The sequence below is a fragment of the Pholcus phalangioides genome, unplaced genomic scaffold (genome assembly GCF_987345545.1).
Source record: "Pholcus phalangioides strain wild (caught in Gottingen) unplaced genomic scaffold, Ppha-v1.0 ptg000015l_1, whole genome shotgun sequence".
Lineage (NCBI taxonomy): Eukaryota > Metazoa > Arthropoda > Arachnida > Araneae > Pholcidae > Pholcus > Pholcus phalangioides.
This window is the reverse complement of record NW_028301608.1, coordinates 9,208,106-9,222,865: the sequence shown is the minus strand read 5'-3', so window position 1 is coordinate 9,222,865 and position 14,760 is coordinate 9,208,106. Positions and strand designations below refer to the sequence as shown.

At 36.5% G+C, this 14,760-nt stretch overlaps 1 protein-coding gene across 2 annotated transcripts in view; it reads right to left on the bottom strand.

Moving 5' to 3' along the window:
* LOC149075432 (protein turtle-like) overlaps window positions 1-14,760 on the bottom strand; it is a 590,018-nt gene that overhangs the window by 22,109 nt on the left and 553,149 nt on the right. For both annotated transcript variants that reach the window (XM_089242766.1, XM_089242765.1), the window contains 3 exons: window positions 7,063-7,350; window positions 1,442-1,738; window positions 53-178 (listed from right to left, as the gene is read on the bottom strand). In XM_089242766.1, coding sequence (XP_089098892.1) covers window positions 53-178; window positions 1,442-1,738; window positions 7,063-7,350 — 711 coding nt within the window. The remainder of the gene's footprint in view (window positions 1-52; window positions 179-1,441; window positions 1,739-7,062; window positions 7,351-14,760) is intronic.

Genomic DNA, 14,760 nt, shown 5'->3' with positions numbered 1-14,760 from the left:
TGTTAGGATGATAGTATTTTAAAGGAATGCAATGCGTGTATATATTTCTTACTTTTCTCTCTCCGCCGTTTCTTGACTTTCATTGTGATGATTAGAGAAATAGCGATTATCACCAGTGAAGACACAACACCGATTAGGAGACCAAGAACTGGTCGAATGATAATGATTCCTTGCATTCCTGAAATCAGTTAAAGTCACAGTTGAGAAACAAACAGCTATAGCAGCAGTTTGAATTTATCAGCAAAACTTGACATTAGAATTTTCCTTGCATTTTGGCAAGAATCATAAGAAACCAATTAAGCAATCAAAGAGGTTGCATATGGGGGGTTCTGTAAGTTCTAGTTCAGCCTCTATCTCATTTAACGTTCATCGTAGAGGTATAGTTCTTGTTCGCACTCCCCGTCCATCACCTTCTAATTAGAAAGTTGTTGTGCTGTCTCTCGTGAGGACAACAAAAATATTCGCTGAGATATTTGAATTTAAAAATCACAGAAACGGTGGGTAATAACAGCATAAATGAAGGAAAGGAGCATTGTCTGTTGGTTTATGCTGTTTTTTCCTAACTTTTGTTCTCATTTTGAATTCAAGTATGTCAGCGAATACAGTACTTAGTGTGTGGCATGTATTTTCTTTTCTTTTTTACCCCAGGTGAGGCAAGACAAAAACTTTCTACTTGGAAGTTAGAGAACATCGGGACCGTATGGAAATTTATGTTTTTGTTTTTTCACTCTATTTCACTTTTTTCACTCTCCAATTCTGTGGAACTCCAAAATCACGTTTTTGAGATAAAAGCAATTTCATTGTCATTTAAAAATCAAAAATAAAGCATACACAAATACAAATGAAAATATCATACATCAACATGTTATTTAGCCGTACAGCCCGTATGTGTGCATTTATCTCACTTCCAATTAGTTATAATTAGCAAGTCTTACTTCCAGATCAAAAATCCATTTTTTTGGCGATTTCGTGTTCTGACTAAAAACCACAGAATTTGGAACTTTGAGTGACCTTGGGAAACACGTTTTAAGTATTTTTGTTTTAATTAGAGATATGCCTCTACGACGAACGGTTGATGAGATAAATGCCGAATTAGATTAGGACTTACAGGACGGCTCTGTATAGTAATGAAGGAAATTTCATTAGACCCGATAATTCTTCAAAGACACCTACAGCAATTCAACTTGAATGACGGTAAAACGAATCGATCAGAAGTAACAAGGATCTAACATGTAAACGCTTTTATATTTCATCGGTATATACCATGAAATATAATCTATTTTAGATAAATAACGATATAATATATGGTATTATTAATTAATTGCGTGTACACTTTATCATTTTTCTTAACTGAAGACATTGTTGAAACGGCTTCAAAATAAATACCCCAACTTCCATTTTTCCAGTTTAAGACATCGAGAGCAAATTAATTTGTTTGCACCTGTTAGTTTTTCTGCTTTCTGGAGCGTCGTTGCTGTCATGAAGAGTCCCCGGCTTCGGCCTTGTCTGTTTCTAGCAAATGCCTGTAACCTCAATGCCGTGTTGCTCGGTAGTCCTTGGATCACAATTGAAGACTGAGCCGAACTAACATTTGCTTTGAGTTTCCCACTTTCAGCGTCATACACTTCGAGAACAAATATCTGAGGCAGACCACCATTATAGCCCTCTACACAGTCTACTTGAATAGAGCTTTCAGTGTGATTGGATACGGTGCAATTCTGCAGCGGCTCGGGTGGACCTATGAAAAAAACACATTAAATTTTGCATTTAAAGAAAACTGTAGATATGACATCGTATCTATCCTTCTCGACAAAGAATATGTATTTATAATCTAGGTATTTTCAGTTTTCTGCTATATTTCCAGTCCGGGATGTAATTTATAATTCATGTGCATTTTGACAGGGGTTTGCCGTAAAATTACGTGATGATCAGCATGTCGATAACATAGGATAGAAGTCATTTTGTGTCAATGACAGGTGTCGCCGTCATTGGAGAACAACACGCTAGCATCGCGTGCTAATCTGGAACCACAGGATTCCAAGTTTAAATTCAAGCAAATGCTTTCATCGGATGGAGAACGTGTCCGTCCGAAGAGCTCGAAGCTATTGGGGTTGATTTTGTAAAAGTTAGCATTTTCTAGCATTTTATTTCTTAATCGATTTTGGGAATTTGCTCAAATTATCTAGCACCGAAAATCCTCGAGTGACAATTTCTATTATCTAAGCAAATTGATTAACCACGAAAAATATATGGCTTGTTTTCAATAGACAAGACATACCTAAAGACAGTACACAAACTATATATGTATATGAATGAAAATTTACGAAATGGCACTGGCATAAGTCCGATAATATTTTGCTGGGATATATACATATATGTAGAGAGAGATATAAATTGAGTATAGCATAATTTCCTGCGTATAATCCATTCATGCAAATTTCACTTTTTTAAATTCAACAATTTTTTTTCAATTTCTTTCACTTTATATATATAGCAAAGACCGAAAAGCCTTGTAATAGGCAAAGACCGAAAAGCCTTGTAATAGGAAAAGACCAAAAAGCCTTGTAATAGGCAAAGACTAAATTAAAAAACACACCGTACTATGCACATAAATGTACATTTCGGCACTCGCGAGTACACTTCCAAGCAAAAAACAAAGGAACTTTATACACAACGAGAAACCTTTAACTTGCTGAAGTAAAGATCACTAATTAATTTATTTTCCGAGGCTACACATAGTCGAATCCTGTTTTAACGAATACCGATACAGCGTAAAAATCTCGTTTTAACGAACACTCTTTTCTAATCCCTCTACATAAGTTCACATGGGGACTATACAAAAAACTTGGAATTCCTTTATAACGAAATTTCGTTATAACGAAGTGATTTCTCCGTTCTCATGTAACGGGTTTCGACTGCAATTCGATTCTCATTTCTATTAGATACCTTTGGGGTACCTATATAAATACTTTGAAGAACAATTCGTTTTTGACACAAAATCAAAGCCCTTATTTCAATTCTTTCACAGATTTTATTTTGGGAAAGACAACGAAGCAATATTCGATTATTCAAAGCTGATCATATGACGTCACTAACAGCAGATGACATTGAACATTGAAGGACCGGACGCACCCCGCTTCCCATCTCAAGGAGATATCAAAGCGTTCCCGAAAGATGGGTGCATCCGGAATATAATATCAATTTAGATTTCGATTCTTAGATCACAATTTATCATAATTATTCCGTTGATTTATACTCCTGTAATTGGACTTGCTATTCTGTTATACAAATTTATATATATATATATATATATATATATATTTAATAACAGCAGATGATAACAAATCTGACGTCAAAAAGGGGGAATAAAATACTGAACTGAGTCAAAAAGCTCGAACATAGCAGACACTAATTTTCCTCACATTTTTCGTTGGGCATAGAATATATAAGTTTTCGCTGTTTAAGTGTAGGGAGCGCCGTTGCTCGGTAGGAGAGTTTAGTAGAGTATTTCCAATTTTTATACAATTTTTAATAACATGATAGTAGGATCGTGTCACAGGCGTGTGAATAAGACGAATGTAAAGAAATAACAGTGATAGTCAGCTTTGATTACAAAAATATCACTTGTTGTCACACAAAATTAAATAACCAATTAATAATAAACACTAAATGAGCAAGTTGTAATGGGTCGTTACATCGCCTTGACAACGGCATCCATGAGCGAGTGCCGTATGCCGGTGCTTTTGTAAATGTATTAATAGTCTATTACACGTTGTTTTCGTCGTAATTCGCTAATCTCAGGCAAAGTTATAGATTCAATTATCATCGTATAGCCCACAGCGGTATAAAACCTACACGTGTGAAAATTTCAATTCAACAATAAAGAAAGTATGAGGAACGAGGGGGGGTTGTTTGTCCCTTGTTTTCATAAAATAATTCTACCCACATCTATAAGTGTTTAAAAATAATTTTTGCAAATTAATTTTTAAATTTTTATTTACATTTCGACTTCTTAGAGTAAAATAAAAAAAGGCTGCAAGTATGAGATGGAGTATACGTATAATCTGCTCTAAGAAATCACGATGCTTTTCTATAATCTACGGATTATACGCAGAAAAATAAGGTAGAGTGGGAGTTATATTGAATTTTTTCTCGCAACACGTAATTCTCATACTTCCATTACACTATCGGATAAAAGATATAACTCTCAGCATTCCTTTAGTCTATACGCGCAGAATATGAAAATCGATAGGAAAGGCTATCATCCAAATTCCACAGTAAGGAAATGGACTAAAAATGATTCAAGAACCCGTGAAATATTGCGCATTCAGTAAACTAGAGAAAACAACAATATTCAATCGAGATATTTTCCATGACGCCTATTTTCAGAAGACTACAGAAGCATGGAATATTTCAGTTATGATTAATGTATTTCATGAAGTTGACATACCAAAAAGGAGCATAATATAAGTCATAACTCACTGCACTGGCTTAGTACAGATTGCAAAGTTCTGAGCTCCTGACAAAAATGTTGCAAACCATACACCATTCTCCCCGTTCTTCGACAAAACTCGAACGGAGAGCAGAAAAGAATCGGGCAATGAGCCAAGAACCGAGTTGTGGGAGAAGAATAGACTGTGTCAAAAAAGTTGGGGGTGCCCAAAAAGGAGAAGAATAACAGGACTCTCACTCCACCAAAGTAGAAATAGGATTGGGGACTTTCCAAAAACGATATTGCAACCATCAAATTGCTTTCTTCTTCACTTTTTTATTATCTTTTGTGAAGGTGAGAACTGCCCACAATGGAAACAAGATGGTTATGAACTGGAACAAGACGTGAATCTCCTATTTGAAAAAAAAAAAAAAAAGTACAAACATTTCACATGTATACAAGAGATTTCATAAATTTCTAATAAAACGGGACAGGGTTGGACAACCCGTCCCTTTTTTTCCCATTTACTTCTTACGATGATAACGAGCACATCGTAACAAGTGATGAATGAAGTACATTAATCTTTGTGCGAGAAGATTTGGCGATCACTGGCATCGTGACTAGTACGTACAAAGTAAGTCAGATGCTTTCTGTCCTCATGTAAAAACCATGTTTCCATGTTTCAGAAAAGCAATTGTGGATGAATTCCCACTGTAGTTTTTGTTGATTGGGCGGTGGTGTGTATGTTTTTACGTTCTCTTTCTTTAAATGACCTACTACCACAGTGGTGCGCCGACTTTTCTGTACGCGGGCCGGAAAATTTTATGATTACGGTGACCATATGACCTGCATTTTACGAAATATTTTGGACTCCCCCAACCATTTTATAATTTTTTCCCCTCTTATTTTCAATGAGCACAACTTGAACCTTTGAAATCATGAACTGTGTGAGATTAGTTTTTCATGACTTATTCATAATCATCAGAATAAAAATTCATATCATAACTGATATAATTATGGTAATGTAAACATTCTCATCTCACATATTTGTCACATATTTTCACCTATTTCGTCTTGTGGAAGCTACACACTTCCCGTCATCGATGATTTTTCTACAACTTCAGCGATAGCTTCGATTTCACATGCCTTTGACAACATTTTTGAATGTAATTGGAAAATTTTACTGGCCTTTGAAAACTTTTTGGCTATAATTAGCAACTTAACTGACATTTTTACAGTTGTTTTTTGGCGATAATCTGTGGTGTCCCGTATGAATCCCCAATTTTCTATTTCCCGTTTTATTTTTATGAAAGAAACATGTGCGTATTGATACTTTTCTATCGAAATCCCTTGGCGGGCCGTACTTTGCCCATCACTATACTACGGGATGAGTGCCGATTTGTGAATCTGGGCTATAAATGGTCTGATTCTATCTGACTAGTGCTATAATGCTATAATCTGGTGGAGTGGAAAAATGTCCATCTATCACTATGAAAGCTGCCCTCAGATTCCCGGGTTCAATCCCAGGGAAGAACGTAGACAACACAAGTTCTTTCCCTACCGAACCTGAGCTGATCACCGATAGATGCGCCTTCATGTCCGACGAAACTGGATCGGTAATAAATTAAGGTATGGAGATATGACCGGAGTTGGTGTGCAGTAACGTACTAGTTACATACCTGGTACCGTTTTGGATGCCAATGTCTAAACTTTACGACGCACTTTTGTTTTTAGAAGCAGGCGTAGAAATTATCAATTAGAATGGAAGTCAATAGATGTTCCACAGGAAAATTTTCATCAGATATCATGCGATTATAAGAAATAGAGAAAGGGAATTGAATACTCGCACATGGGCGTTCACCCAATAGTTCCCCACCAAGTAAAATACATTGCAGTGCTTTTATGATTCGACTATGCGTACTTTTTTATAACTTTATATGAAGCTGGGAAACTTTCAAATGATTTATTCAGCATAACGAAAATATTAAACATTCAAATCCATTCATTTTTAACTGAATCTTCAACCTTTGTGTGTTAGGCAAAAACCAGAATCTCATTTGCGCATACAGAAATCCAGTTGGACAGGAACAGCCTGAGAAAACTTTAGATGCATGGAAATTCAGAGTGAACTAAAATATCGTTTTCTAAATGAAATTGTGAACACACAATAATTTAAAAAAGGGAAGAGGTGTCTATAATGTCCCATGAAGCATCGATTGTGAGGGTTAAATTGTTCGATGTCAAAACCGTCGGAATATTCCAGCATTTCAAGCGAATAAATGATCCAATACTTTCTGTTGGTTTTACACGGTGTTTGGCGTTTTCTTACAAAAACATATGACTCACACTAACTTCAATTTGATTAAATCAATTACAAATGTTATTGTCATTACGTAGGTAAAATGATTAATCGGAAATTAAAATTGCTCAAAATGATTTTTATCTATTATCTACACCGTGAATGTAGCAATATCAAAAATAGTAAGTTTGTCAATTATTTATTACATGTGATGAATGTAACATATTTGTTTGGGAAAAAATATTTTACAATAATTGTAATTTATACGTCATATAATTAAAAAAGTACATTTTGTATACGAGACAAATGCAATTTGATATTATAAACGTACCGGCTGGAACGATATTGAATATGCAGGGTTCTCTCTGCCATCCTATATCGTTCGATGCCGAGCATGACAACCAGCCGTAGTCATCGTCTGTATATGGCGTATATGTTACGGTACTTTCCCTGCCGACTGTCGTAAAACTGTGAAGGTCCAAATTTCTGTCCGAGGTGTTGAAGCTCCACCGAAATTTCAAGTCGGGAGGATCAGCCTCTAGGACGCACGGCACTTTGACCGGTTCGTTTTTCCCGACGCCATAGACTTTTCTTGTATGGTGACCACATATTGGCGCAACTGTAAACAGATTTTCAGACAATATTAAATGGACTTTCACTAAATAAGATGAAAAAGTATTTGAGAAGGAAAATGTATTTTTTTTAAAATTATTAATTAAATAATACACGCGTATTTTGGACTCTGTTCATAGCTGCAGACTTTAGGTAGGACTGTGCTGCATTCCAATTGAAAAATAAAGATCATGAAGATAATTATATATATTTGCAAAAACGGTAACATAGAGATTGCAAAAGAAGTCCTTATACAGTTCCATATTGCTAAAAACAATTACTTCGACAGTAAATGAGTCCCTCTGATGGTCGGTCGCATTTGAAAGATAGAAATCTAACTCGGTAAGGAACATGATAGAAAAATAATGCAAAAAGTTGTTGAGCATTGCAAAGTTTTGAACTCGAGGAACAGTAAAACGTATGTAAATGTTCAACGGACCAGTTACATTAAGTGGGTTTAATATTTCATTTGAACTTATGGTGGGTATTACCTTAAATACTTGTGACGTATAGTTGAATGATTCTCATATATATAATTTTCGTTTCGATTAAAATTCAGCTCTCAAATTCATACGTCAAAGGATACCTCTTATCAGTGGACCATAGGTTGCGTTTTTCAATAATCTTAGGTTCATTTCACCGCAGATGCCACCACAGTGCGAAACAATGAGAGCGTGTTTGATGTCTACCTTCCACTGGTCTTTAACCCCTTTACGATCACGGACGAAATATTCCGCCCAAACGCCAGTGGAATAAATTCAAGTCTGTTCCTTGTGTATTCTTCCTCCTCCCCTTACCATCGCGAAGCTTTATTTTAACCCTATGCACCGAAGTATAGTTTATTTTTACCATACTTCTGTTAGTCGACCCCCCACATATATACAGTATAGCGCATCTTTCTTATACATACATACATGTAAGAGCCAAATATTGAGTATGTAGGGTGAGGATAAATTTATCTTACTTTTATAACTATGCAACCCCTTTGCAACATAAATGACGTATATATAGATCTGAGTTCCACAAGATATTTGAATAAGTTTTCTATTCGAAGTATGCCTCTGCGACGAATGGTTCACCAGTGAAATTCGGCGAGGGGAATTAATTAATCTCCCTGTATAGAACTTGTGAACCTCGTTTAAAAAATGCACACTATAAATGTGTATTGTTTAATATTCAGAAAAGACGCATAAATAGGGAATATTCCCATAAATTGAACGGTGCACTTAGGAAAATTCAAACTCCACAATATTGAATTTAATGAATCACCACATTTCACTATCCAGTAATGATTACGCATGACATATGTGTGTGTTCTATTTCAGTGTTTCGAGTTTCTTGAGTGGTTATCTCAAAACGAGAGCCGTCACAAAGCATCTGCCTCATATGCATACACAAGCTCGGTATAGTTTACATGTTATTTACACAGAATTTATATTCGTTGTGCTTTAGTTTCGGAAGTCCAGCTGATGGCTTCGTCTGAAGAGTATGCAGCGCAGCACAACATTTAGCAGATCCTAGCAATCGCTTTCGCATCAAGCGTCGGGATCCGGGATAATTCCTTTGTTGCTATACAACACACGAGGCGGAACTGCGGTCCCCGGCAAGCAATTTATTACTGGTCTTTCGGAAAACGTTTACCATCCGCATCAACGCGAGACATACTACTCTCGAATCTCTTTTCTCCAAAGACAACCGCACGTGCAAAATCGTTGCTTATACTTCCCCCACCCACACCCGCCTGCCACTGAGATAAGCGAGCATATTCCCCCATTACGCGACGAAGTTGTAGCCGGGCATAGCCCTGGTATCTCTGGCTATTATACGCTCAGATGCGTAGCTTCTAATACGCCCCGCCCCACTGTCTGTGATTAGAATTCATGTTTCTAAAATATTTTGCGCTCATACCATGGGGATTAAACACAGATGGAATTTTAAATCAGAAATGAGAAATTGCATGTATTTTCACGCACTTTTCACATCTTGGCCGATTTTTCCCGCATTGCACAACCATGTTTGAATAGTATATTTATTAGTATCACAATATATTAATTTCAGCGATGTTGTTACTCTTAGATCTGGAGATCTGTTAATGAATTATTTAATAAAAATCATAATTTATTATAAGTTCAGCCATCACATATTCGTAGTACTTAGATAATCTGAACATGAAAGGGAAGAAACGAGGTCGAGGCTATTTTTCAGAGAAAGTTCGAGGGAAAAGATCTGAATCTTGATATTCTGGTTTAAACATGAGGACAAATTCTGAATCGGTATATCATTTTACTGGTGAGATAAAAGCCTCGCCAGAGTAAAATGACTTGAAACTCGCAAATATACGAATGCATTAAAAAATTGTAGATTTCTCAGCAAATTACTTCAACCAATACATTCATATAAATGGCATTTAAAGACAAAACTTTTCCCTTTTTTTTTTCTGCAGTCATTAATATTTTGTCTTCCTCCCGATTTGGCACTTCTGTTATAGAAGCGGTCGCAAAGGTTGCTGAAAATGGAATTAATAGTGTTCGAGTTTATACAAGATGTGAATTTTATTATGCAAAGCAGTATTAAGGCGTGCCAGAAAAGGTTTCTCCGCAGAGAGCAAGCAGACCTTAAACACGATACTCTTATCTTACATAATATGAAAATTCAATCACTTCACTTCACTCCGGATCTTCACTCCAAAATATGGATGACAGATTGCGCTACCAGCAAAAACACGAAACATGCACAACTGTAATAATTTAGGGTTGCCAACCGTCTTCCTTTAGGAGGAGGACATGCCCTACTTTTTGATGTCATTTCAAGCATCCTCTGACGTTTCGGAAAATTCGCGTTTTTGTCCTCCTTTTCAGGTTTCCGGAAAAGGGGGGGGGGGGACACATTTTTTTTTTTTCCTTTTTTCATGGGGAAATTTTTTTTCTCCACTTGGAAACACATTTCTTCATTGATATGAGTGTTTCCCCCACACGCGTTCACCGATAGCCGTCGAAATTGCCAGAATTTTTTCTGTTTTTGCTTTTTCTCAAAGTTTTAGAGCTTGGGAAAATTATTGTAGTGGCCGGTTTTTTTTTATTGGTTGGGATAGCGCGCCATCTATTGGAGAAATGATGATAAATTACGTCACTATGAATGCGTGTGCAGACATCTTCTTTTCTCAGTCTTCGGATTCGGTAACCCTATAATAACTGAAATACGTTAAAGGCCACACACAACAAACTTTTCGGCATGTATCGATTCGTTAGGAATCCCGCAGAAGAATGTTTGTACGATGTGCATGAACGGTTAGTGCTAAGCGTATAAAATGTGAAAGATATTAATATTTTACACTTATTGGAGCTTTTCACGTGAAGAAAAACATATGCCACCGGAAAACCAGTTTCAAAACTGCGTTCACTGAAATGCAGAGCGCTACCAATTCCTGACGTGGGAATCAGAAACCGTAATGCCCGAAAGCATTTGATGATGTCTGTGGGGAAAAGGAATAAAGAACCTGTAAAACCTTTTTGCGAAGCATTCGAATAAAACTCTTCGTAATAATACGACGATGGATCTTTTGGGTCAGAAAAAGTAGAACCGTACGTAGAAAGTTTGAAATTCAATGTGGATAAAGTCCCACTCCCAGGGGGAATCCCTTTGCATATTTATTTCTCAGTGGGCTTCTTCTCGATCAACCACTGAGTTGAAACGCATTCTAACAGAAAAGGAGGAATTCTCCAACTTCCAGAGAGACACGATATATAAAATGCTTTAGCTAAAGTAATAGATGACACGGGCCACCCGAAAGACAAGTCTGTCGCAAGAACATGATTTCGATTTCAAATGCGAATAACTTGGTGGTGCCCCACGATTCCGATTTATCAAATGTCAAGTCGACGGGAAGTAAAAGATATCATCCCCTTGGCCCTGGTTGCTACAGAGTTGCCAGGAAGCCGGGAGGAAAAATCTGACAGAAATCATAGCTTATACGTTGCTTAGAACAAAAAAATGCATTAGCCGCTGTTATGTGATCACAGACTACGATACACATACAGCGCGCGATACACCCTGCGGACAAACAATTTTGCGCTGACGCGTTTATGTGAGAACTAGAATTTTCCAACTGACGTTTGATCTTCGGCTCATATATTTTGTAACGTGAAAAATGTCGGACATTTATTCTCCGGTTATAGATAAAAAGGAGCATATGTATCATATCGCAATTTTTCGGAACAATATTTCTCCTCAGTGGATAACCGCAACGTACATATTGCTGTGATCATGTGAAAATAATGGGTTTTTTTTACGACATTGCATTTTGATAGCGAAGACTATGCCATTCATTTGATTTCAATATCAATTACTGGAATATTTTTTAAAGTAGACCGAGAGTGCTCAACCTTTAGAAGAGTGCGGGCCACTTCATTGGTTTGGATATGGGTCGCAGAGCACTTAATAAAATGATCTGGGACTGGGCGGTAGGTCACTTAAGTGAGATGGAAATGTGCCGCGGACCACTTAAATGCTAAGAAACTAAAATGGTATGAAAATCACGGCTATGTCACCCGAGTGAACAGGGACAACGCCGAAGGTCAGTCACTTCAGTGATCTGGAACAACGCCGCAGGTCAGTCATTTATATGATCTAATAATGTGTAACGATCACTTATGATCTAATAATGTGTAACGAGTCACTTATGATCTAATAATGTGTAACGAGTCACTTATGATCTAATAACGTGTAACGAGTCACTTATGATCTAATAACGTGTAACGAGTCAATTATATGGTCTGATAATATGCAGGGGGTAGCTCGAGGGATCTGGAACTGTGCCAATGGTTACTCAAGTTGTCTGTTTATATGCCACCTGATGCAAAAAAAATTTACAAAACTTTTTGCAAAATTAGTTTGCGATCGCGGGCAAGATCAGATGATTCCGAGGGTCATGTTTTGCCCACGGACCTTAAGTTGAGCATCCATGCTCGACTTTCGAATACCTTGCTCGCGGGTATCAGGCCTAGTTAAAAAATAATAATAACTATACATATCCGTAATAGAGGGAATGAGGAATAATTTACTTTGCTATGGCGTTTCATGCGGGCGTATGCTACGTACAATATCTGCTGCAAATAGGGACATAAAAATACATGGATTTCTAGCACCTTTTCATTTTATTCCTGTATTTCCACATTTCTGTAATCAATGACCAGTAAAATAAGTTCAAATATATTTTTTTAAGAATATGCCTATGATTGAGGTCTATATTTTGTTTAGGGGGGGTCAGAAAATAAGAATAGGGGAGTTGATTTTGATAGAAAAACAGTGCTTTGAATGGTATGGGTAAGGTACGAAATGAGCATTTATAAAACGCCGGCCTATCAGTCAGTTTTTGTGATTTCGGCCCGCCACGTTAGACCGGATTGTTGGGAGTCTACTGCAATATTTTTCACTATATTTTTCGAATTTAAACTAACATAAATACTGCATGATACTGCGACACACGAGTATTATTCTCTCTATGATAATAATACTTTGAAAGTATATTCAAGCTTAAATATTTAAAGAGAAATTATGCTGAACTTTCTTTCAAAAGGATAAAATTTATATTTATTGTAGTAACTATTCAGGAGTTGGGAGACGGAAATTTGCAAAACACGCATTTTCGAATTTTTAAATTTTCAGATAATTGGAACTTTTTCTGCATCTAACCGCGTTTGAGTTATACCAGCGCATAAAGTATTGTATGTGAGTGTTTTGTTATAAATTTTAATGGAGGGAAGAGAGAGCATTTTTTTCGGCTAAGGTTTTTCAAGCTTTTCCTCTAAAAACTGTACTGTTTGGTCAAGTAAGAAACACTTTTTTTGTCGAAAAATTATTTGTTTAAATGTCTTAAAACTCTTCAAGTCTCTTGACACTGTCGTAAATCATTCTGTAGAGAATTTTATGACCTGAAATATGTTTAAATTTCGGTGCTTTTTGCCAAACTGTACGTTGTTGAATTTAATTTTCGAAAACAATAACCAGCGATTAAATCCTAATAGCTCTCTTTTAATTGTATGAAAATGTTGATAAATTTTAAGGAACTAAATTAGTGTTTTTCCACTGAATTACAGGTATTCCTCGCTTTACGGAATTTTTCAAAGTTGGAATTTTAAGAATTCTAACCTGCAAAATTTGGTTTGGAGTTAAACTTTAATCCTGTAAAATGGGCTTGCAAATATTGATGATATAGTTAAGACCTTTAACGAAGAAATACGTTGGATTTTATGAAGTAGTTGAGACAAATATGAGAGAAATTCTCAGACACGACTCACCAGATCAAACTGATGAACAACGTTTGGCAACATATCGACAATGTTATGCGGAATTTAATCATAAAAGCGCTTCCAGTAAAACTAGAATTTTCGCATTTGCTAGAAATATGCGGAATTCCCTGTCTTTGCTTCTAAAGATTTTATAAGGAGTCGAAAAATGCTGCACGTCAGTCGAAGTTCGACTGTTCCATTAAAAAGAGTTACCCAGCCTATTCATACCAGGCTTTTCAAGAAAAAACACACATCCAAACTCACACTAGAATCAACCAGATGTTGTGAAGATATTAAAAGTATTAATTTAACTCATTCATATTGCCTAAATTTACGGGATTTATTCATAAGGTTTTAATAATTCATTCATTAAAAAAGTTCCTTTGTTGTTGGGTTCAATTTTGTTAATCCTTCTAAAGAAAACCAACCCACTACCCTTATCATTCCCATGTTAATACCAACTCACTTTACGCGATTTTGTCTCACGTGACTATTTTGCAGAAATAATTGATCGCGTTAAGGCAGGGATGTCTGTATATGTTTTTTTTAAACCCGGTGATTTTACGTATAGGAAGGCATTGGAAACTAATATCGTGCACAAACTCTTTTCAGTGGATATTGTCACTGAAACTAAGCAAACATTGACAAAAGACAAAAACACTGCGTGACTCGAGGATTTATGTGGCACTAAAGCGCCTAATTAGACTGCATCTTAACGAGGATTTCAATTCGGATTCACGGGATTTATTTCCGTCACACGAGTAGTGTTAATTCTCTCTCCAAAGGTGTTCATCCGGTGTCTCCGTTAGAGCTACCTGATACGAAAACAGCTGAACCCTCCAAAGAATACGTAAAGCCATCAGTCAGATTAATGGTCTTAATTAAGAAAGGAACGGCTAAATAATTCGTGTAACTCGGTAGTATCTTATCTCGGGCCGCAGTAAAAATAAGAACTAATCTGCAGATTCGCTAAGGATGATAGTTACCTTGTAAGACCCAAGTTGACATTCCATTAAGAACCTCAAACAAAGTGAGTTTGTGAGAGAGTGACTCTCTTTTTCCCTCCATATTTGTTAAAAGCATCAAGGGACATAAGGAGGACTTCGTCGGTGTCCTAGTCGGATGAAGGG